The 22,946-nt window shown below is 60.3% G+C and overlaps 1 protein-coding gene across 6 annotated transcripts in view; it reads right to left on the bottom strand.

The window, feature by feature from the left end:
• Window positions 1–21,563, bottom strand: part of AP1B1 (adaptor related protein complex 1 beta 1 subunit) — a 38,153-nt gene extending 16,590 nt beyond the window's left edge. The window contains exons 1-24 of one of the 6 annotated variants that reach the window (XM_017837514.1): window positions 21,331–21,563; window positions 20,126–20,187; window positions 19,117–19,222; window positions 16,019–16,154; window positions 15,114–15,359; window positions 14,091–14,281; window positions 13,373–13,594; window positions 12,102–12,222; window positions 11,805–11,900; window positions 10,410–10,525; window positions 9,541–9,706; window positions 8,541–8,639; window positions 6,737–6,996; window positions 5,436–5,637; window positions 4,612–4,632; window positions 4,324–4,353; window positions 4,065–4,214; window positions 3,807–3,952; window positions 3,163–3,292; window positions 2,922–3,006; window positions 2,578–2,664; window positions 1,875–2,029; window positions 1,421–1,429; window positions 715–828 (exon numbers count right to left, since the gene is read on the bottom strand). In XM_017837514.1, coding sequence (XP_017693003.1) covers window positions 754–828; window positions 1,421–1,429; window positions 1,875–2,029; window positions 2,578–2,664; window positions 2,922–3,006; window positions 3,163–3,292; window positions 3,807–3,952; window positions 4,065–4,214; window positions 4,324–4,353; window positions 4,612–4,632; window positions 5,436–5,637; window positions 6,737–6,996; window positions 8,541–8,639; window positions 9,541–9,706; window positions 10,410–10,525; window positions 11,805–11,900; window positions 12,102–12,222; window positions 13,373–13,594; window positions 14,091–14,281; window positions 15,114–15,359; window positions 16,019–16,154; window positions 19,117–19,222; window positions 20,126–20,162 — 2,886 coding nt within the window. In that variant the 5' untranslated portion in view covers window positions 20,163–20,187; window positions 21,331–21,563 and the 3' untranslated portion in view covers window positions 715–753. Of the gene's footprint in view, window positions 1–6; window positions 829–1,420; window positions 1,430–1,874; window positions 2,030–2,577; window positions 2,665–2,921; window positions 3,007–3,162; window positions 3,293–3,806; window positions 3,953–4,064; window positions 4,215–4,323; window positions 4,354–4,611; window positions 4,633–5,435; window positions 5,638–6,736; window positions 6,997–8,540; window positions 8,640–9,540; window positions 9,707–10,409; window positions 10,526–11,804; window positions 11,901–12,101; window positions 12,223–13,372; window positions 13,595–14,090; window positions 14,282–15,113; window positions 15,360–16,018; window positions 16,155–19,116; window positions 19,223–20,125; window positions 20,188–21,330 lie in introns of those variants that run through there. The other 5 variants (XM_017837513.1, XM_017837515.1, XM_017837516.1 and 2 more) reach the window with 5 other exon arrangements.
• Window positions 21,564–22,946: the final 1,383 nt, after the last annotated feature.

Here is a 22,946-nt window from a genome sequence, read left to right as displayed (position 1 = left end):
ACACTCAGAGCCCTCCCAGCTCCACAGGGGGAGCTGGAGGGGGCTGGAAAAGCCCTTTTTTTTTTTTTTTTTAATCTGCACATTAAGTACAGCCTCGAATTTGAGCTCCTCGAGCCCTTCTGGGAGCTTTGGGAAGGGCTGCCATGGGAAGGAGACCCTCTCTGAAGGGCTGGGGGCTCACCCACGGCTCTGCTGAACCAGGGGACAAAACCAGGGAGAGGCAGGAGAGAGGGGAAAGGAGCCAACGCCGTTTTCCACCTGCTCCAGGCGCACTGAGCCCCAAATCCCAGGGCTCCAGGGATCAGCAGCCAGAGCCCCCCCATCCCACAGCACTCAGGGCCCCAACCAGGCTGGGAGAGAGCCCCCAGGTGCTATTCCCAGGGTTTGGAATGCTGAACCCACCACCAGACACCACTCCAAGAGACCCAGGGTGAGTGGGGAAGTGGGTTTTTGGTCCCCCCCACCCCCCCAGGTACAGCAGCTCCCAGAGGGTGAAAAAGGGAATCCTGAGGGAGCGACCCCAGCGAGGAGGACACGGCATCGCTCAAACACGGATTGCTACAGGGATCAGGGCCTGGGAGCAGCCCCTCTGCCCCCCTGTGCCCCCCCAGCCCCACCAGCAAGGGGAGAGTCCCAGGGGCTGCTTCCTTGGCAGGAAGGAAAGGAGACATGCACATGGATCCAACCCGCTGCCTCAGGCGGGAAGGGGAGCCGAGGAGGAGGAGGAGGAGGAGGAAGGGCTGCAGCAGCACCTCAGTTCTTCAGGATGGTCTCATAGGCCTGGTAGACGTACTGGGATACTTCTGGAGCTCGGCATTTCAGGGATAACTGTGGGAGAGAGGGAAGAGGGGGGTCATGGCATCTCCCCCCCACACTGGAGAGTCACCAGCCCCAAAGCAGACCCTGCATGCTGCAGCACCCCCTCCTCCACAGGGGCATCCAGCTCCTTATTGCAGCTGGAAAAAGGATATTAAAGGCACTGAACCCCCAAAATACCATCCCAGGGCAGCACATCCACATGCAGCACAGGCAGGGGGGCAGGCAGGGGTTGGATTCAGTGCCTGGTGCTCCGGGGTGAAGGGTTCCCCAAAAACATCCTCCTCTCCCAAGAGGAACGAGCCACCTTTGGGTGTTTGCTTAAATATTAAATGGTTCTGCAATCAACTGGCTCCTCAAGCAGGGAGAGCTCAGGAAGGATCCTCTGGGATAAGGACTGGCAGCTCTCCTCACCCCCAGTGAGCCCAGGAGGGACACCCCGACCCTCCAAAACGTTCAGCTCCTCGTGCCAGCCCTGCCCGAAGGAGAGGCAGGAGGCACCAAGAGACTGGCAGGGCAGGGGGAAAAAAAAATCGGGGGAGGGTGGAAAATCCAGGCAGCAGCCAGAGAGAGCCCAAAGCCAGGGAAAAACCAGTGTGCTAACCTCCAAATCCTGCAAGGGCGGGCGGGCCGGCGAGGGCGGGCGGCAGGGACGGAGACACAGAGAGGTGAGTGAAGGTCACACGGCCCATCCCAACCCCAAAACCAGGCTGTGAGGGGCGTGGGAAGGGCACAGGGAAAGCAGGACACGGGGATGGCTCATCCCTGCTCAGGGCAGGGCTGGGGATGCTCCAAGGAGGGGATGGGGGATTATTTTAACGGAGGTGTGAGGGTGGGGTGGGAGCTCTCTGTGTCCTTCAGCTGCTCCCACGGAGAAGCCCAGCGGGAATTGTCACCCTCCCCATGCCAGAGGGACAGCAGGACTGGCACCAGCACCACCAGCAGCTGGGGGGGGTCCCACCACCACGGATGTGCCACCCAGCCCTCCCCAGGCTCGGAGCAGGGAAGGCAGGGAGCTGCCCAGGGGGGTCGGGAGCAGGTCTGGGGACGGGACACACCGTGAAACTGGGATTGCTGGGCTGGATCCGGAGCTCTGCCAGCACCCAGATGCCATTGGTGAGCTTCAGGGACTGGTAGAGCATGTCCTGGCCCTCCACGTTCCTCTTGGCGATGGTGAAGATGTTGCTGCCTTGGAGTTTGCTGCTCACGGAATCTGGGAGGGGAGAGAGGGGCTGGCAGGGCTGGGCTGATCCAAACCCCCCTTGGACTTGCTCCTGCCCCGTCTCCTCCCCTCCCTGTGATGGTTAGGTTGGATATTAGGGAAAATTTATCCCTGGAAAGGGTGGTGAGGCATTGATGGAGTCCCCATCTCTGGCAGGATTTAAAAGCCACATGGATGTGGCACTTGGGGACATGGTGGCCTTGGCAGTGCTGGGGAAGGGTTGGACTTGATGATCTTGGAGGTCTTTTCTTAAACAATTCCATGGTTTTATGATCCCAGGGTGGGCACAGCAACTGCCCCCAGGGCAGGGACAGCCCCAGCAGGCAGAGCGACTCGGAATCACAGGATGGTTTGGGTTGGAAGGGACCTGAAAACTCATCTGCTTCCAACCTGCCAAATTCCTACAGGGAGCCAAGGGCACCAAAAGCAGCATCTCCTTCCTGGGAATATGAGGTGGGCACAGGGAGAAGGAACTCTTGCTCCCCACAGCCTGGGATAACTGGGATGAGCCACGACCTGAGCGAGGGGTTGGGACCCACCTGCGTTGAGGGAACAGTCTTTGATCTGGAACTGGGTCTCGTTCTCGTTGGGAATGTCCTTCCAAGTGGCCAGGAACATCTGCCTCTCTGCAGGGAGCAAGGACACCGACCCCACGGTGGAGCTGCAGCACTGGCCACCCCCAAGGGTGACAACACAGGGGCACAGCACCAGTGGCAGTGAAGGGATGTCACCCTGTCACCCCAGCACCCCCTCCAGCCGCTGCCCAAGGCCGGGCTCGGGGCAGTGACCCGCTTTTGGGGGCTCACAAGCTGTGCCAGCCTGGGGAACGTGGTCAGGGGGGTTGCAGGGGCTGGGATGGCACCCCCAGGCAGGTGACACTCACCCATCTTGCCGTCCTCCACGAAGAGGATGTGCAGGGGGTACAGGGTGCTGAAGTAGAAGACGTCGATGTTGTTCTTCACCGCGACCTGGCGCGGGAGGACACGGCGACTCAACACCGGGGTGGCTCCCAGAGCAAGTGTCCCACCCTCTCCCACAGGTCCCTCTGGAGCCAGGTGCCACCCCCCCCTCCAGGGAACACCAGAGCAGCCCTGCCCATGCCCAGAGACCCCCGGGGTGCCCACCTGGAGGTTGTTGAGGGGGTCCATCTTCATGACGGAGCCGACGGTGTTCAGGGGGAGGGAGATCTCCACGGACTGGTTGGGGGCCAGCGGGGCGTGGACCTGGAGAGGAGCTGCTGGGGCCAGGCCAAAGCTGGGGCGACACCCGGGCAGGGCAGGGGGTCAGGGTGGGGGGCAGCAGGGGATGGCACAAGGCACCGTCCCGGGGCTCCCCACCTTCCTCCACCGGCATCCCGGGAACACCCAGGAACTCACTCACCTTGCTGCCCCTGCACAGCCCAGCACGGGGTTGTCTCCTGTCCTGCCCACCCTGGGGCAGCCCCAAAATCTGCCCCCTTTCCTCCTACACCCCGCTTTTAGCATTCCTGCCCCATTCCCTCAGGGCCTCTGAGGGAAGAGGAGGCCCCAGTTCACCGGGACAAAGGGCAGGACGAGGGTCAGAGCCCCGAGGAACAGCCTCTTCAGCCAACTTCTTAGAGGCTTTGGTTTGCTGCTCATCACCAGCACAGCCATCAGAGAGAAGGCTCATCACAAGAGGCTGCTCCCAGCCCTGGCAGCTCCTTCCTCCCACCCTTTGCTCCACAAAACCGCTCCCAGGGGTGTGGGCAGCACCTCCCGGGTCACAGGGGACACGGGTGGGGCCTCACCTGTTGCGGTTGAACTGGATGGCGAAGTCGGACATGACCTGCAGGGCTTTGTTGGTCAGCACGAGGTCCATGGAGATGGAGCCCACCTGCCTGCTGAAGGTGCCAGAGATCTCCAGCCCCTTGGCTTTCATGGCAGGGAGCCAGACCTGGGCAGGGGAGACGAGAAACCCTCGGGGTGTCACCCAAAGCAGCCCCTGTGGGGAGCGGGGCACGGGGGGCTGTGCCCCCCCCCAGCCCTGAGCTCCGTGTCCCACTCACCGTTTTGGGAGCCACGTAGGATCCTGAGAGGGTCCCCACCCCGCCAGTGAGGTCGAAGAGGTCCCCCAGGCCGCTGCCCAGGGGTGCCCCTGTGTTTGAGGGCACCGCGGTGCCGGGAGCTGGAGCGAAGCCGCCGCTGCCACCGCCCATCTGTGGGGACAAGGGAGGGGTTACGGGGGCACCAGGGGAGAGGGAGAGGAGGCACAGGAGGAGGATGAGGAAGAGGATGCAGAGGGTGAGAAGGTTTGGGCACACTCACAGCAGGGCTGCCTCCCACATCACTTCGCAACTGCAAGAGAAGGAAGGGGCATCAGCAGGGGCTGAGGGCACAGGGATCCCCCAAAATGCCCCCTCTGGGCACGCCCCGAAAGCATCAGAGCGGGGCAGCAAAGGCCTGGAGTCGGGATGCTCCGTGCCAGGAGCTGGGGGGGGGCCTGGTTGTCCCCAGGGAAAGGGGGTGGCACTGGGGCAGCGAACAGAGGGCTCAGGATGGGGAGCAGGGGCAGCCAGGGGCGGGCACAGGGCTGGGAAAAGGGCTGATCCATACCCCTTCCGACTCGTCCCCCATCTCCAAGCAGGAGCAGCAAGGTGGAAAGGAGAGCCAGCAGCATGCAGAGACAGGGCAGGAGAGAAGAGCCCGAAAACAGAGAGAGAAGAGAAGGGGAGGAGGGGAGAGAGGTTAGTGCTGAGGTGTCTGTCTGTCCCTGCCCTGCAGCCAGGGGACACAGCAGCACATGCCCACAGCCCAGTGCCCCGCTGGGATCCCACACGGAGCCGGGACAGCGCTCGGAAGGTTCCGGAGCAGCAAAGGCAGCGGCGCCGCCTCCCCTGGGGGCAAACCCGCTGGATTTTATGAGCCATGGAGGAAACCCCAAACTCTGCTCCTTCAGGGAGCCTGGACCGTCTCCAGCACCCACAGGGCAGGTGTTCCCAGGCAGGGAGAGGTTTCCATCCCGCCTCACCCTGCGGCCAAACCGCTGCTTGGCCGCGTTCCCAGGAGGACACGGGTCCAGGAGGACACCCCGTCACCTCCAGAGCTCCCACCCCACACCCTGGGAGTGACCCCCAATGTGGGGGTCAGAGGGGGGGCAGAAGAGCAGCCACTCCTGCAGCACAGCACATGGAGTGGGAACATCCACAGGGACTGGGGAGCAGGGGGTGGGAGCCCTCCAGCCATCACGTGAGGACAAGACAAATTAGGGCGAGTGCCCCTCTGCCTGCACCCACCAGAGGAGGGAAGGACCAGCCTGGATACCTCCAGGCTGATATATCTGCCCTATCCCAGGACACTCCCCACCACAGCCAGCACCACACCCGGCACGGTGCCACCGGGATATCCAGGAATGGTGGCAGGAGCCCCCGGGGACGTACCAGGCTGTCCAGGCCCCCCCCGAGGAGGTCCACGGCGCCCATCTGCACCGAGGAGGTGGCCACGGGTGGCCCGCTCACGGGGGGACCCAGGTCCAGGTTGAGCAGGTCCCCCAGCAGGTCCCCCTGCGTGGGGATCACCGAGGGCTGATCCGCTGCCGGCACCCCCGCGGGAGCCGTGTCCGGGCTCTCGGCGCTCTCGCTCCTGCAGGGAAGGGCAAGGGGACACTGGAGATGGGCTGGAGACTGGGCAGGGCTGGAGGCAGGAGCTCACCCAGCTGGGCTCTGCAGGGAGTGTGCAGGGATCCCATCCCAGCATGGCTCCAACACTCCAGCTGTGACCCCATATCCCAGCATGGCTCCAACACTCCAGCTGTGACCCCATATCCCAGCATGGCTCCAACATTCCACCTGTGACCCCATATCCCAGCATGGCTCCAACATTCCAGCTGTGACCCCATATCCCAGCATGGCTCCCAACACTACAACTGTTATCCCCCATTCCACCATGGCTCCCAACACTTCCACAGGGAACAGAGACCTCCCCCATCCCAGCACGGCTCCCAACACATTCTCATAGAGATTCCCTTCCACTGGGATCACTCCTCCAGCTTTTTAAGGACAATGCTGAACCCACAAAGCCCTGCCTCTATAGACCCTTCCTCGGGAATGGGATCCCAGCTCTGACCACAGTGGATACAATCAGCAGACACAACCTTTCCACTGGGATCACTCCTCCAGCTTTGAACCCACAAAGCCCTGCCCCTACAAACCATTCCCTCTGGAATGGGGTCCCAGCTCCCTCCTTGCCCAGCACACCCAGCCAGCAGAGACACAACCTTTCCACTGGGATCACTCCTCCAGGTTTTTAAGGACAATACTGAACCCACACAACCCTATCCCTACAGACCCTCCTTCAGGAATGGGGTCCCACTCTGACCACAGTGGATACAATCAGACGCAACCTTTCCACTGGGATCACTCCTTCTTTTTAAGGACAGTTCTGAATGCACACAGCCCTGTCCCTACTGAACCCACACAGCCCTGCCCCTACAGGGAATGGGGTCTCCCTCGGGAATGGGGTCCCAGCTCAGCTCCTTCCCAGCGCACACAGCCAGGAGACACAACCCTTCCACCGGGATCACTCCTCCGGCCTTGCAGGGCCAAACCCACCGCCCTGCCCCTCCAGAAGCTCCCTCGGGAATGGGGTCCCAGCTCCCTCCTCGCCCAGCACCCCACAGCATCCCCCCCTCCTGCTGCGGATCCGCGCTCCCGGCGGCGCCCCCGGGGCCAGGAGCACTCACGATCCGGTGCGCGGGGGCAAACTCTTGTGCACGACGCCCCTGCCGCCCTCCACGAAGGCGCCGGGGGGTTTGTGGTACACCGAGGCCAGCGTGCCGATGTGGCAGATGAGCTCGTCCAGCAGCGTGGGCTCGATCAGGTCCGTCTCCTCCGAGATGAGCGGCTTCTCCGCCAGCACCACCTCCTTGGCGGCCACCGGGTCCGTGGACAGCAGGCGCCAGTAGATGTAGCCCCGGTCCCGCAGGTCGGGGTTGTCCGAGTCCTGCGGGAAGGGCGGGAATCAGGGCTGGAGCCACGGGGAGCTGCTGCTGCACAGCTGCTGCACAGCTGCTATAGAGTTACTCAGGGCTGCTGCAGCCACTCCATAGCTACTCAGGACTGCTGCAGCCACTCCACAGCTACTGCACAGCTGCTATAGAGTTACTCAGGGCTGCTACTGCACAGCTGCTATAGAGTTACTCAGGGCTGCTGCAGCCACTCCACAGCTACTGCACAGCTACTATAGAGTTACTCAGGGCTGCTACTGCACAGCTGCTATAGAGTTACTCAGGGCTGCTGCAGCCACTCCACAGCTGCTGCTGCACAGCTGCTGCACAGCTGCTATAGAGTTACTCAGGGCTGCTGCAGCCACTCCATAGCTACTCAGGGCTGCTGCAGCCACTCCACAGCTACTGCACAGCTACTATAGAGTTACTCAGGGCTGCTACTGCACAGCTGCTATAGAGTTACTCAGGGCTGCTGCAGCCACTCCACAGCTACTCAGGGCTGCTGCAGCTACTGCACAGCTACTACACAGCTACTGCACAGCTACTCAGGGCTGCTGCAGCTACTACAGAGGTAGTGAGAGTTACTGCAGCTACTAGGAGCTACTTGGAGCTGCTGCAGCTACTCCAGAGCTACTACAGATACTCCAGAGCTATTCAGTGCTGCTGCAGCAACTCCAGAGCTACTTGGAGCTGCTCCAAATACTACAGAGCTACTCGGAGTTACTGCAGATACTACAAAGCTACTGCAGCTATTACAGAGCTACTCGGAGCTCCTGCACCTACTACAGAGCTATTCAGAGCAACTGCAGCTACTCCAGAGCTACTTAGAGCTACTGCAGCTATTACAGAGCTACTTGGAGCTGCTGCAGCTACTACAGAGGTAGTCAGAGCAACTGCATCTACTACAGAGCTACTGCAGCTACTACAGAGCTACTCCAAGTTACTGTAGCAGCTACTCAGAGTAACTACAGCTACTACAGAGCTACTCAGAGCTGCTGCAGCTACTACAGAGCTACTCAGAGCTCCTTTTCCCATCTAAGTCTTGCTGGGAGGGATCATGGGGATAAAAGTTCAGGAGTCCACCATCCTGGGCTGGGATGGAGCCTCCCAGGCCGTGGGAGTGTCTGTGCTCTCCAGGATTTCAACCATCAGCATTCCCAGAGGGACTGGGGACAAGGGATGGAGGGACAGGACAAGGGGAATGGCTCCCACTGCCAGAGGGCAGGGATAGATGGGAGATTGGGAAGGAATTGTTGGCTGTGAGGGTGGGGAGGCCCTGGCACAGGTTGCCCAGAGAAGCTGTGGCTGCCCCTGGATCCCTGGAAGTGTCCAAGGCCAGGTTGGACACTTGGGCTTGGAGTAACCTGGGCTAGTGGGAGGTGTCCCTGCGAGCTGGAACAAGATCCTCAAGGTCTCTTCCAACCCAAACCATTCCATGACTCTGCATTAAGCTCCCCATTACCTGCTGTCCCATGAGCAGGCCATTCCCACTTCCCCCGGGGTTGGGAGGCCCTCGGGAAGGCCCCGGGGTGTGACCCACCTGCGTGGCCAGGCTGAGCACCTGCTGCACCAGCTCCTGGGTCTCCGTGGGCTTCTTCAGGAACAGCTTCACGATGGCCGTGAGCAGCTGGAGCTGAACCTGGGGATGGACACACACAGACACATCAGGAACACCGGGATTTTCCCTGGAGGAGCTGCCAGGACCTAACCCCGACCTGCCCTTCGAGGGACCAAAGCCAGGGTGGCCACGTCAGTGGCAGTGACACGAGCCAGGGCACCTCGTGTGGCTCCCAGCCAGCTGGGCAGCCCCTTCCCAGCCCATCCCCACACCCTCAGGAACACGGAGGGATCCAGATGTTACGGGACAAGATCCTGGGAGCAGGTTACACAGTCCCACAGGCCAGAGCATCCCCTGACTTCCACGAGGATAAGCAGCAGGAATTGCCCCTGACAGCCCCTTCAGAGCCCTCAGGGAGTCAGAATCCCTGGTTTGGCTATTCCACAGTTCCAGGCTTTGCCCTGCTCACGGTCCCTTAGTTTCACAGCGCTTGGAACAGGTGGAAGCCCTCCACAATTCCACAGGCAAACCTCATGTGCCCCAGCAGGCAGGGCAGGGCAGGCACAGCTCCCTGTGCTCATTCCAGCTGCCTGGCTCTGTTTCCCAGCTCCGAAGGGCTGATCCTGTGCTGGCACAGCGGGATGACCAGGTGACCTCTTGGTCCCTCCCAGCCAAGAATGGCAGGAGGTGCTCGGGACAACACCATGGTGGCATTTCATAGAACCACAGCATAGTTTGGGTTGGGAGGGACCTTAAAGCTCATCTCATTCCACCCCCGTGCCACGGGCAGGGACACCTTCCACTGACCAGGTTGTTCCAAGCCCTGGATCACATCCTACACCCGGAGCTGCTGTGGGACACGGTTGCTCCAAACACCTGGCAGAGCAACACCTTCCCGCTCCTTTAGAGCAGACTGTTCCACTCCAGTCAGCACAAGCTGTGTCACAGTGTCCCCCTCACCCAGCCACTCCTCCTGCCCCACCTGGGTGCTCTCATCATGGAATCCCTCCAGGAAGCTCTCCAGCAGCTCGTCGGCGTTGTCGATGCGCTCGGCGTATTCCCCCACGATCCAGATCATGGCAGCCCTGGCCTCGGGCTCATCCAGGGAGTCCAGGTTCTCACAGAGGGTGGCAATGACACTCTCGTACCTTCCCCAGGAGGAGATGACATCTGTTCACTCACCAAGAGCAGGAAACCCAAACCCCAGTCCACCCTAACTCCAAACTCCATCCCATCCCCTCAGCAGAACCAGGGCATGGCCGAGGGCACCTTGCCTGGGGTTGTTCCCTCTCCCCAGTGCCCTCATTGATCCCAGAGCACACTCCCTGCTCTGGATTAACCCCTCAGCCCCACTCCTCTGATCTGCTCCTCTCTGGAGCTGTTGGTTATTCCTGCAGAGCTCCTGCTCGTTACCAATTCAGTTCATTAGTATTTATTCCCACTATTAGTCCCTGACTTCCTGATTACAGACTCGCCTATTCATCCTGGCTCAGCTGGAACATTCCCTCCCCTCTCCTCCTGCTGCCCTTGTTCCAGCACCAGGAGCTGGATTAAGAGCCAGAGCCAGTTTCTGCTGACACAAGGAACCTCCACATCCCCGGCAGCTCCCTCCATTGGGGTCCCTGGCTCTGGGAATGCCATCCCAGGGGGAGGGCTGGGGGCATTCCTGGGGCTGGGGACAACTTTCCTGCCTCCAGCTTAACTCCCGGGGCAGCGCTGAGTGGTGAGAACCTGAAGCTGTGCTGCAGGGAGGCTCCGGGGGCTCCATCCCCCCATCCCTCACCCACTCCAGGGGCTTCGTGGGCCCCTCGAGCACAGAGGGGCAGGAGGGGCTCACCCAGGCCCACGCACTTGTTGGGGTACTTGCGGAAGATGTCCTTGATGACCACGATGGCCTCCTGCACCACGTAGTTGACCTTGGTCTGGATGAGGTCCAGGAGGGTGCTGACACAGCGCTCGGCCGATTGCTGCCGGAGGGACTCGGTCACACGGGCAGGGACCCCCTGCCAGCCCCATCCCAAAGCCTCCACTGCCGTTCCCACACCTCCTCATCCCTGCCACGCACCCCCCAAACCCAACCCAGAGCACGGGGGACACACGAGTGTCCCAACCCAACCCCGAGCACGGGGGGGACGCGAGTGTGGTCTCCCCTTCACACCCAGGTCTGGCTCCTCCTCCTCCTCCTCTCTCCGTGCTCCCAGAGCCTCCTCTCTGCCCACGGGAAGCATTCCAGCCATGCAGAGCCACCCTTCCAGCCAGGTTTTTAATAATCCCCTTTGGCAAATTACTCCAACAGGGAAGCAAAGCCTGTAAGGAGCCCTTTGGGAAGGGATTGGCTCCCTCCCAGCCCCTTGGGAAGGGATCAGCTCCCTCCCAGCCCCTTGGGAAGGGATCAGCTCCCTCCCAGCCCCTTGGGAAGGGATCTGCTCCCTCCCAGCCCCTTGGGAAGGGATCTGTGCCCTCCCAGCTCCTCGGGACGGGATCAGCTTCCTCCCAGCCCTCAGGAAGGGACTGGTTCCTTCCCAGCCCTTCGGGAAGGGATCAGCTTCTTCCCAGCCCCTCGGGAAGGGATCGACTCCCTCCCAGAACCTCAGGAAGCGATGAGCTATCTCCCAGCTCTTCAGGAAGGAATTGTCTCCCTCCCAGCCCCCTGGGAAGGGATCTGTGCCCTCCCAGCTCCTCGGGTAGGAAGCAGTGCCCTTCCAGCCCATGGGAAGGGACCCGTGCTCTCCCATCCCCCTGGGAAGGGATCAGCTCCCTCCCATCCCCCTGGGAAGGGATCAGCTCCCTCCCATGCCCCTGGGAAGGGATCAGCTCCCTCCCATGCCCCTGGGAAGAGATCAGCTCCCTCCCATGCCCCTGGGAAGAGATCAGCTCCCTCCCATGCCCCTGGGAAGAGATCAGCTCCCTCCCATGTCCCTGGGAAGGGACCAGCTCCCTCCCATGTCCCTGGGAAAGGATCAGCTCCCTCCCATCCCCACTGTGATGCCCAACAAGCCCCTGGCACCACCCACTGCAGTGCCACCCCAGGCAGAGCTGCTGGGTCTGCAAGGGGGCACGGGATGGGCAGGGACCCCGGAACAGCTCCAGCGGCCAAGGGGATGAAACACCCCCCTGACACCCCTGTGGAACAACCACAGCTCATCCCCAGACCCGGGAAGGCTCCAGCTCTCCAGGGCAGTGCTAAATCCCAGGATGAGATGCCCACCACGTGCCTTGCCCAGCCAGAGGTGCCCCAGCCCTCACCTCCACCTTGATGGCACAGCGGCCAATGGCTCTCACCGCCTTCCGCACAAAATCCACATCCACCTCCGTGGCGTATTCCTTCAGCTCTGCCAGCACCTGAGGGAGGGGACAGCATGGTGAGGGCCTGGCAGCAAGGACAAGCCACCAGGAACACGGGGCAGTGACCTGGCTGGAGCAGACTGGGTGGCACAGTAACCCAGCCGGAGCAGAATGGGTGGCACAGCTGATCCCGGCCGCATCCCGTGAAGCTGGGGCTGGGATTTGGATCCCCCCTGGTGCCCTCCCCCAGCCCCTGACCTGAGCTATGTTGGCCTGGGAGGCCAAGCGGATCATGATGTCCAGTTTCTCCAGTTTGACGTAGATGGGGTCGTTGTACTTCACAAAGAACACCTTCATCTCGTGCTTCAGGATCTCAGGCCTGGCGGTGGCAGGAGGCAGAGGTTAGGGGGACACATACACACACTCATCTCCACCACAATTCCAAGGTTTTGGAGGCCTGTTCCATGCCAAGGAATCCCAAACACCATGATTATCCCCCCAGGGTTCCGTCCCATGGACATAAGCTGGGGAAACACGGAGAAGGAGCAGCTCCAGGCCAGGAAGATGAGGCTCCTTGGCCACAAGCACAAGGTTTTGGGGGCCCATTCCAACCAAGGAATCCAAGACAGCACAATTATCCCCTCAGGATCCTTGGCTCCCCTTTGCAGGGGACAGAGCACAACCTTGCTGCAAACACAGGCCAGACGTGAGGCAACGGGGGGGGGTTTGTCCTGCCAAGGCTGGAAGGGACATTTTGAAGGAGCAGGGACACAAATCCAGACCCCAGGGCTAGGCTGGACCTTTCTCACCAGCTCATCCTCTAAACTGGGAAAGAGTTAGGCCAAGTCCAGCTCCAAGGAGCCAACCTGCCTTCCACATTCCCGCTCCCAGGGACACTAATTGCTTTCCTCTTTTCCCAGAAATTAGCACTATTTTTAACAGACGACCACGGCGCTGACTGGGAGGAGGACAAATCATCTGACTGGGCTGTGGGCAGAGCAGGGCTCTCCAGCTGGACACTTCTGCTCCAGGCACACGTGTGGGGCCTTGGACACCTCCTGCCCACCAGAATTTTAGATCAGCAAAGGGACAAAAGGACTCTCAGCACTTACTCAGGGAGGACAAAATCTGACAGCACAAAAATCCCGCCCTAGACACGGAATGACCAAACCAAAGTCTCTCAGCTCTTGGCTTTGCCATCCTTTGCTCCCCCCAAATAAAGAATAAATTAAACTGAGCTTAATTCCCTGCTCATTCCCTCATCTAACTGACTCAAGGCCAGATTGGACAGGGCTTGGAGCAACCTGGGATAGTGGAAGGTGTCCCTGCCCATGGCAGGGGATGGGACGAGATGAGTCCTTTCCAACCCAAACCATTCCATGATTTTACGACTCTCTGCGCTCAGCCCTTGGATTTTGAACAACAGACAAGGAAAAACCCACGAGATGGGCCGTGACACTGCTGCAACCAGAGGGATCGAGGCACTGGGAAGCAGCACCCGTGGGAAAGAGGGACAGCTGGGCACACACCTCTTCTGCACGATGAGGTTGATGTTGCGGAGAGCCACGTACTGCAGCTCGGGCTCTGCGGACAGCAGGGTCACCAGGGGCGGGGCCAGCTTCTTCAGGAGCGTCCCATAATAATCCAGGTCCTTGGAAAGCATCTCCATGAACTTCATCAGCACCTTCACGGCCGAGAGCACCACGGCGGAGTTGGCGTGGGACAGGCGCGGCGTCACCCGCTCGCAGATGCTGCCGGGCGAGGAGAGGGGAGAGGGGGTGACCCCAGCCCTTCTTCCCGCTTAAAAGCTGCTGCCAGCATGGATGAAGGACAAGGCATTCGCAGGAAGGCTGAGCAGTGCTTGGGACCTTCCCAAGAGACGCCGAACAGGCTCTTGGACGCCCCGATGAAGGTTATTCCCCAGCCCTGCAGAACCCGCTCGCAGTGACCCCGTTTTGGGGCTCCCCAGGGCCTCCTGTCCCCTGCAGCCACATTTTCAGCTGATAAAGAAGCACAATCCTGGTGCCAGCACGGGGACAAGACCAGGGCAGGCTCCAGATGGCTGTGCCCAAGGCACAGGGGCCAGCAGATGCCCGCTGTCCCACCTCCTGCAGCATTCCAAGGGGCAGGAGGATGCTCAGAGGAGAAGGGGCAGTGCCAGGCGCTTTGATCGACACCTGCCCATCCATCCCCTCCCTCTCCAACCCTGCTCCTCGGCACCACGGCAGCACCCGGAGCCTCCCTCACCTCTGGGCTTCCCGGTCATCCTTGGGCATGTAGTTGGCCAGGCAGTCCAGGATGAAGATCTGGCCCCACTCGGTGCACTCGTTGAGGGCCGTGAGCAGCTTGTTGATGGACTGGGGGTTGAGGTCCAGGAGGTTGCTGCTGGGGTGGGACTCGGCGATTTCCGACAGAGCCGCCACCGCGTTGGCCACCACCTGCCAGGGGGCACGGGACAAGGGTTAGGGGACAGGACACGGGTTAGGGGACACCAGGGTGGCTCCTGGGGGAAAGGTGGGGCAGGGGGATGAGCTGCTTCCTCAGCATCATCCCACCGACATCTGGGCACCAGCTCCGACTCACCGGCGGCTCCGCAGGGGATGAGCCATCCCCACCCCGCTCCCACCGCCCACACCACATCTCCAACGGCTCCCACGTGTTCCACAGGAATCAGCCTTGGCCCTGTGCCCAGCTCCCCTTCCCCAGGCAGCTCCAAGGAGCCCCATCCCTCTCTGCACAGCTCCAGGCCTGGCTGCCACACCCACAGCTGGAAGAAAGGCTGGGAGGAGAGAAACTCTGGGGAAAGCTGGGTTTAAAGTTCCTCATAAAGCCTGGGGAAAGGGAGGGAAGCCAAAGCCCAGCTGCCAGGAAAACCTCACGAGAGGCAAAAGCCACTGGCTATGTGGGATCAGAGGCAAAAGCCACTGGCTATGTGGGATCAGAGGCAAAAGCCACTGGCTATGTGGGATCAGAGGCAAAAGCCACTGGCTATGTGGGATCAGATTCAAGCCTCTGCTCCGAGCTGCCCAGAGCAGCCTCCTCCCCACTAGGAACAGGGTAATAACACACAGCCAAGGAATGGAGGGAGAAACCCTCCATCCAGGAGATGGGCTTACAGGGCAGGGAAAAGCCTGCAGCCTTGAGAAGAAAGAAGTCCCCAACAGCGGCCTGTTAACACCAAAACAGAGAGTCTGGAGGGGAGTCTGGGATGTGAAGATGAATTAGAGCGTTTGGATGAAGAGAGGGCGGAGAAGGCAAAAAAAGGATCACCATGGGGTTGGAGTCGGAGATGAGATCCTTCAGGGTGTCCAGGAAGCCCTGGTCCTCCACCAGCTGGGCGTTGATGTCGTGCAGCTTGGCCACGCAGACGGCGGCCGTCTTGCGCACGTAGGGGTCCTCGTCCTTGAGGCACTTCCGCAGGGGCTCACAGAGATACTCCGTGATTTTATCCACGCGGATGCAGCCCATGGTCCGCACGGCCAGAGCCCGGATCAGCGGGTTCGGGTCCTCGCAGTCCTGCAGGGAGCAGAGGGGAGGTTTGGTGTCACAGCCAGCAGCGGTGCCTTCGGGACCTCCGGGTTGGTTTGGGGTTCCTCAGGTGCTGAGGGTTTAACACTCGACAACAAGTCCCCCAAGAGAAGTTGGACCTCTTGTTCTGCACCCACGGAGTTCTAACACCACCAGTCCTCGCTCCCAGCACCCCCAGGAACCTGAACTCATCACTTCACCAAACACCACAACCCAGCTGCCGCCTGACCTGGGAAACGCATCTATTGCGTTTATCTTGTGGGGGTTTTCCTGCCTAAAAAACCCAAATTCCCTCTAATGCCCACCAAGCCTTTTCACAGAGTGGTTTGGCAACACCTTGGCTCCTAACAAACTCTTCAGCTCCCAGCTCCAAGTGGGAGATCACGAGGGCTCTCCCAGCACACGGGCTCACATGACGGAGCTGCCCACAGCCCCGACAGAGCGAGTGGCACGGGGTGGCTGCCAAAAAAACAGCTTTCTGCATTACTGAGCAAATTTAATCAGTTACCAAGAACCAGGAGAGCTGCTCCTCCTGACGGCAGAGGCTCTGGAAAGCTGCCCACACTCCCTTTGCAGCTCAGTGCAGTGACCCAGCACCGGGTCGAGCTGCCCCTGGTGACTCTTGGACTCACACCCTCTGCCCTCACCTTCACAAAGGTGTTCACTGCCATGATGGCCATGTCTGGCTGGCTCTTGGCATAGTTCATCAGGTAGAGGTAGACCAGCTTCTTCAGCTCCAGGTTGTCTGTCTGCATGCAGTTCACCACGTCCGGGAAGAGAGCGCTGGAACACAGAGCTCCCGGTGAGGGCAGGACACGGCCCCGCTCCCGGGGGACCCCCCTTCCCACGGCCCACCCCCTCCTGGAGCCAGGAGAACCTGCTCTGGAGCCAGGCTGGGAGAGCTGGGGGGGTTCACCTGCACAAGAGAAGGCTCCAGGGAGAGCCGAGAGCCCCTTGCAGGGCCTAAAGGGGCTCCTGGAGAGCTGGAGAGGGACTGGGGACAAGGGATGGAGGGACAGGACAAAGGGGAATGGCTTCCCACTGCCAGAGGGCAGGGATAGATGGGATATTGGGAAGGAATTCCTGGCTGTGAGGGTGGGGAGGCCCTGGCACAGGTTGCCCAGAGAAGCTGTGGCTGCCCCTGGATCCCTGGAAGTGTCCAAGGCCAGGCTGGAGCAACTTGGGCTGGTGGAAGGTGTCCCTGTCTGTGGCAGGGGGTGGAACGAGACAAGTTTTAAGGTCTTTTCCCACCCAACCCTTTCCAGGATTCTATGATTCCATGACCTGAGCCCACCCTGCAGCAGATGTGGCTGAACTGCCCATTCCCAGTGGATTTGATTGCACGGATCTGTACCGAGACCAGCCCAAAGCAGCCCCTGAGGGACCAAAACTGAACTCTGGACATGGCTCTGCTGTATCCCAGCCCCAGCCCACAGCCCTGGCACAAGGTGCTGGACAAGGCTCTCAGGCACATGGTGTGATTTTGGGGTGTCCTGTGCAGGACCAGGAGCTGGACTTCACGATCCTTGTGGGTCCCTTCCAACTCCGGATATTCCATGATTCCATGCACCCTCACAGGATGGAGTCAAAGGGAAGAGCCCCACTCCCTGGGGTGATTCCTGAGCACCAGGATGCTCTGCTGGGATGGAGTGGAGCTGCCTGCACGGAGCTGGGACTTCCCCTTCCCAAACCCCTGGAGCTGGGGGATGCCAGAGATGCTGTTTCATCCAAAGACAGACCAATTAAAGCCACAGACAGACCAATCAGACTATTAAAGCACCCCAGAGAGGCAATTAGGATCACAGGGGTAACACAGGGGTTATCCCACTCTGACAGATGTCCCTCAGCTCCTGGAAGCTTCTCTGTCACTGCAAACCCAGCCATCCCTGACAGGATCAAACCCAGGGCACCCCTAAATCCAGGGAAGTGCCTGCTGAGCTGCCACCCACCGTGGCTGCTCTCACCCCGGGCTAAACCAGGCTTTCCTGGCTAAACCAGGCTTTCCTGGCACCTCCTGGGGAGCAGTGAACTGAGGAACCTGCCCTCCTGCAGCCTAAAATAGGCACACACCAAAAAAAATGGGTTGACACGGCCACAGAATCCTGGAATGGGTTGAGTGGGAAGGGACCTTAAAGCTCACCCAGTGCCACCCCCTGCCATGGGCAGGGACACCTTTCACTAGCCCAGGTTGCTCCAACCTGGCCTTGAACACTCCCAGGGATCCAGGGGCAGCCACAGCTTCTCTGGGCAACCTATGCCAGGGCCTCCCCACCCTCCCAGGGAAAGATTCCTTCCCAACATCCAACCTATATCTCCCCTCTTCTAGTTTAAAACCATTCCCCCTTGTCCTGTCACTGTCTGCCCCTGTAAAAAGCCCCTCTCCCTGTTTTCCCTTCAAGTCCTGGAAGGCCATATCCACGTGATCTTCTCCGTGGTGGTCCCAAGACAGCCCTGCTGCTGCTCTGGGAGCAGGGACACACCAGCTCTCCCAGCACGGAGCCCAGGGCGTGTTTTCCCTCCCTTTCCTCTCCAATGCACCGTGAAAACCAAACTGCTGATGCTGCCCCGGGTGTGCAGGGCCAGGTCCTTGCAGGGAGAAGGCACAGAGGGGCCACGTGCTGCTCACTCAGATGGATGGAGGCAGGAAGGAACAGCAGCTGCCCCACCTTTGGGACTGGAGCAGCTGCAAAAGGCTCTTGGGCAGCGGGGCAGCGACACAGCCCCTCTGCCACCACCCCTGGGAGGTCCTGCTTGTTTATAGGAACACATGAGGGGAGAGGGAATAATCCCAACCAACTCATCTGGCAGCCAGACCAATCCTCTTTGAGCCAGATTACAACCAAAGCCAGGGGAGCTCCCGCCTGCCCGGCGGCCACGTGGGCACAAAGTGCCCTCCAGGAGGCAGAGCCGTGGCCAGGAGGGTGCTCAGGCCTCTCCTGAGGGGAAAACCAGCTGGAAAACCCCTTGGAGCAACAGGAGGAAAGGGGAACCTGCAAGCTATCCAAGTTTGGAATGGCTGGAGCTGTGTCAGGGCAGGCTCAGGTTGGATCTCAAGCAAAGGTTCTTCCCCCAGAGGCTGGTTGGGCACTGCCCAGGCTCCCCAGGGCAGTGGGCACAGCCCCAAGGCTGCCAGAGCTCCAGGAGGGTTTGGCTGATGCTCTGGGGCACAGGGGGGGACTCTTGGGGCTGGGCCTGTGCAGGGCCAGGGGTTGGACTGGATGATCCTTGTGGGTCCCTTCCAACTGAGCGTATTCTGGGATTCTGTGGGCATGGCTCAATCTCCCCTGGTTCTGGGAGAGCTCCAGGCTCTGGATCCCATGTCACAAACACCTAAGAACTGCTGCCCAGCTCCTCTCTAAGTCTGGGAGAATTTCAGTGCCCCAGGACAGCAGTTTCCTCCCTCATCTCACTCCCTGGCTGGGGAGGTTTTCAGCCCCAGTGCTGTCCCACTGACCCTCTAGACCTCACCTGCCATCCCCTGCTGAGGGACTGCCCTCCCACCCTGCAATCCAAGGGTTCTGTGGGAATTCTGGGCTGCAGTGATGCCTGCAAAGTGCAGCACTGTTTATCCAGAGCCTTTCTCCCTAACTCATGGCAAGAACTTCTGGTAGAGCTTGGTTTGGACAACGCTCTGAGGGACAGGGTGGGATTGTTGGGGTGTCTGTGCAGGGCCAGGGGTTGGACTGGATGATCCTGTGGGTCCCTTCCCGCTCAGGACATTCCCTGACCCTCTGGAATCACAGACCTGACGTCCTTGCCCACAGTCATGGAGGCGATCACCTTCTTCACAGCCTCCTTCTTCTTCTCCTTCTTGTCGCTGTTCAGCTCAGCCTTCAGCTCAAATATCTCCCCTGGAAAAGTGGGAAAAGGGGGAGCTCAGGGCCTGGGGAAGGGGCACCCACTCTCTGCTGGTGAGGGAGGGTGGGCACAGCTCCCACCCCCTGCGTGCCACCTTTGCCAGCCCTGGGAGGGGGGATTTAACTTCCCAAATGCCTTGCTGGGGTCTGGGGCTGCTCTGGGGGCTCAGTTCTTCTCCCTGGAAATGGATACCAGCCTGCTGGGGCATCCCTGCGGCTACTGCAGCCCTGCAGGGACGGGAGGTGCTGCAGAAGGGCCCAGCCCCCCCGGGCACAGGGGGTTATCCCATGGGCACTTCGGACACACAGCCAAGCTCCAGCCCCACACACGGCTCTGGGAGGCCCTGTCCTCCCTTCCCTCCCTTCCCAGAGGATGGTAGGTCCCCCCAGCAGGCAGATTTTGGGCACTGCTCCTCCAGCCCACGTGAGGGATGGTGGTTCCCAAACGCCCTCTCTGCCTGGGGCAGCGATTCCCCAGCCCAGCCCCTGCAGGCCCAGCCAAGGGCACCACCTCCTGCCCTCCTGGAGCCTCCTGAGCTCCTTATTCCCTGCCAGGCTGGCAGGCTGAGGAGGGCCATGCCACATGGCTCCTCTCCACACTAATTCCTCGCTCTGGAAAGTGCTTAAGGCCCCGAGTGCTGCCCAGGGGAGCTCCTGAGCCGCTAAAGCCGATCAGCAGCTGCCACCAGCCCTGCCAGGGGCCTGGGGACAAGGTGTCCTGACCCCACACTGTCCCAGGAGCTGCTCTGGGTGTCACAGAGAGGAGCAGGGCAGGGTGTCAGCCACGGCATTCCCACAGGAGCTTCCCACCACAGGGACAGCCCTCCCTGCCTGGCTTATGGTGTAAGAACTGGGTGCTTTTGGGATGAATGGTGACATTCCCGCTCCCCCCCTTACCTTTCTTGGTGGTGGTGAAGTACTTGGAGTCTGTCATGGTGGTCCCAGCCAGCAGCAGGTCCCTGGGGGAGAGGCAGAGAGCACAGAGGGTGAGGGTTGGGATTTTCCTGGCTGGGGAGAGCTCCAGGAAGATAAAAATCAGGGAGCTTGGGATCTCACGGGAAGAGTCACGAGGAGCTGAAGCCTCCTCAGCTCCTGCCCATTCCCTATGGGAGGGTGAGCACCCTGCAGCTCTGGGATGAGGGAGGAACCAGCTGGTTCTCCAAAGGGGACGTGGAGGAGGAAGGGAGTCGCTGAGGATTCCAGGGGTCAGCCCTGACTTTGCTCAGCCCACCCTGCTGGGCAGCAGGGGCTCAGTGATCCCCCCTGGGCTCACCCCTCCTCATCCAAAAAAAGGCTTTTAGAGGGAAAACTCACACCCAAACCTCCCTCACACCTGCAGGGAACAGCTCTGGCAGCGGGGCAGGAACTGAGCCGAGCCCAAGGCGCAGCTCAACGGGACAGAGCAGCCGAGGGGGATCAAAGGGAGCCTCTTCCAGACTTCCAGAAACCATCCCTGCTCCAGCAGTGCTGCTTTAAATTCCAAGGGTTCGAGGTTTCCACCCAGCACTTGAGGCTCTCTTATATAATTCAGGCAGTTTAGGGCAGATTTAGGGCTTGGCAGCTGAGGAGGGAGATGTGCAGGGAGCAGACAGCCCTTGGGAAAGGTCAGCGGGGATTTGGCTTTTACGGTTGGTTTTCCCATTTTTTCCTTTGACAGGAAAAGAATCCAGAGGCTCGTCCTTGAAAGCCTGCAGTGGCCTTGCTGTTCTGGAGGGGCAGGAGCACAGAAAGCAAAGCCAAGTGGAAAAAAAAAAAAAAACGGATAAAAAAAGAGCATTGGGGGAAAAAAAAGAGGAAGAAAAAGAGCTTGCGGAGGGGTTTAAAATGCAAATGAGCTTCTTGAAAGCCAAATGCAGCAGCAGCACAGAGGAACTGTGTCCTCTGTTCCCTGTCCAAGCTGGATAGGGATCCCCAACAGGGATAAAAAGGAAATCTGGATGAAATCTGGGGGCTGGGAACGCTGGGCCGGGAGGAGGAGAGAAGCAGTTTGCAGGGACCTGGGGCTGCTCCGGGGGCTGGCAGTGCTATTCCAGAGCCTGTCACCGTGCTCCCCCAGCCCTGCCAAGGGAGACAGGACACTCCTCCCTGCTTCCCTCAGTTACCTGGGATTGATTGAGAGCCTTTTTTATCCCGCTAAGTCGGTGGCTCTCCAGGGAACAGCGGGAGCTCCGGGCTGCAGCAGCTCTCTGCACCTCACTGCAGATCCCGTCCTGCCACACAGGGAGGAAGGAAGGAAGGAGGATTCACTGCAGTCCCTCTGCTTCCAGGACCTGGCTCACGCTCAGCCCTGCTCTGCAGAAGTGCCTGGAAAGCAAACTTGAAGCCGAGCAGGGAATTTCTGCAGCCAGCCCAGGGCCATCAATCACTCCTGCTGCTTCCCACTCTCCCAGAGCCCCCCCGGCACCACAGGGTGGGATTGTTGGGGTTTAGCCACCCAAAACCCCACCCACGTGTGCTTTAGAGCCACCCAAAATCCCCCTAATTCCAGAGACAACCCCCCATCTCCCCCACTCCTCCAAGCCCCTCCAAAAAGCAAAGGGTCTCCTCCAGCTCGGGGATGAAGGTGCATCCCTTGCTGCCCACACCAACATTCCCGGTGGCAGGACCAGCCTGGAAGCACCCCAGGGTGCTGAGGGGATCCAAACCCCTGCCAGATCCGGGTGCTGAGGGGATCCAAACCCCTGCCAGATCCGGGTGCTCAGCACCCTCTGTGTGTGTCCCCCAGGCTGTCCAAGGGTGACAGGGCAGGGCTGGCTGCCAGCCTGGGATGCACAGCCCCTGCTGCAGGTGAATTCCCAGGAGCCCAGCCCTTGGAAAGGGGCCAGTGCTGCTGCCTGGCTCTGCTTTTAAGGATGCAGAGCTGGGAGCTGCAGGAAGGTGTTTGCTCCCCCAGCTCCAGCAATTCCCACCCAGCTCCTTTCCACGCTCAGCTCCCAGTGAGAGGCAGATCCCCACAGGCAGGAGCAGCTCCTCCCTCAGGAAAAGCGGGATGCAAGCAAGGAAACCAGGGAGACCAACCACCCCCCACCTCGGGGGGGTCAGGGTTGGTCCCAGCTTTGTGCCAAACTTTGAAGCACATGGATTCAAGGGGTCAGAGGTGCCCCCAAGGCTCTGGAAGCAAAGCTCAGGGGGGCACCCAGAGCTCCCCCACACCCACCCGGGGCTCTTGGGCTCCACTCTGGGGACAACTTTGGGCTGTGGCACAAACCCACACCCTCCAGGGCCACGGGCTGGGCTCTCCAAAGTGGTTTATCCCTGATTTTGTTCACCCAGGACAATGAAATCCAAGAGTTCCACGAGAGCCACAGCAACGCTGCTCTCCTGAGGCTCCAGCCCTGGCTTGGGAAGGTGGCACAGCCCAGCCAGTCAGTCCCAGGCAGCTCCCAAAGTCTGCTCTCCCAGGGGAATAAGAGGCTTCTGAACCCAAAATACAGCAGCAAACATGTCATGGGGCTTCCCAAGGAGGCAGCTGCTTCCAGAGGGTTCCCAGAACAGCCTCGATCCCCAATGAGCCAACGCTGGTGGAGGAAGAAAACTCCTTTCTTCTGCTCCTTTTGTCACCTGTTTTGGGTCAATTCCTCCATCCTTGAAGGCTGAGATGCTGCTGAGCAGAGTATTCCATGGAGTCATGGAATGGTTTGGGTTGGAAGGACCTTAAAGCTCCTCCAGTGCCCCCCCCTGCCATGGGCAGGGACACCTTCCACCAGCCCAGGTTGCT

This window comes from Lepidothrix coronata, unplaced genomic scaffold (genome assembly GCF_001604755.1).
Source record: "Lepidothrix coronata isolate B3197 unplaced genomic scaffold, Lepidothrix_coronata-1.0 Scaffold305, whole genome shotgun sequence".
Classification (NCBI taxonomy): Eukaryota; Metazoa; Chordata; class Aves; order Passeriformes; family Pipridae; genus Lepidothrix; species Lepidothrix coronata.
The sequence above is the reverse complement of the archived record's forward strand: the minus strand, read 5'-3'. Positions and strand labels throughout refer to the sequence as shown.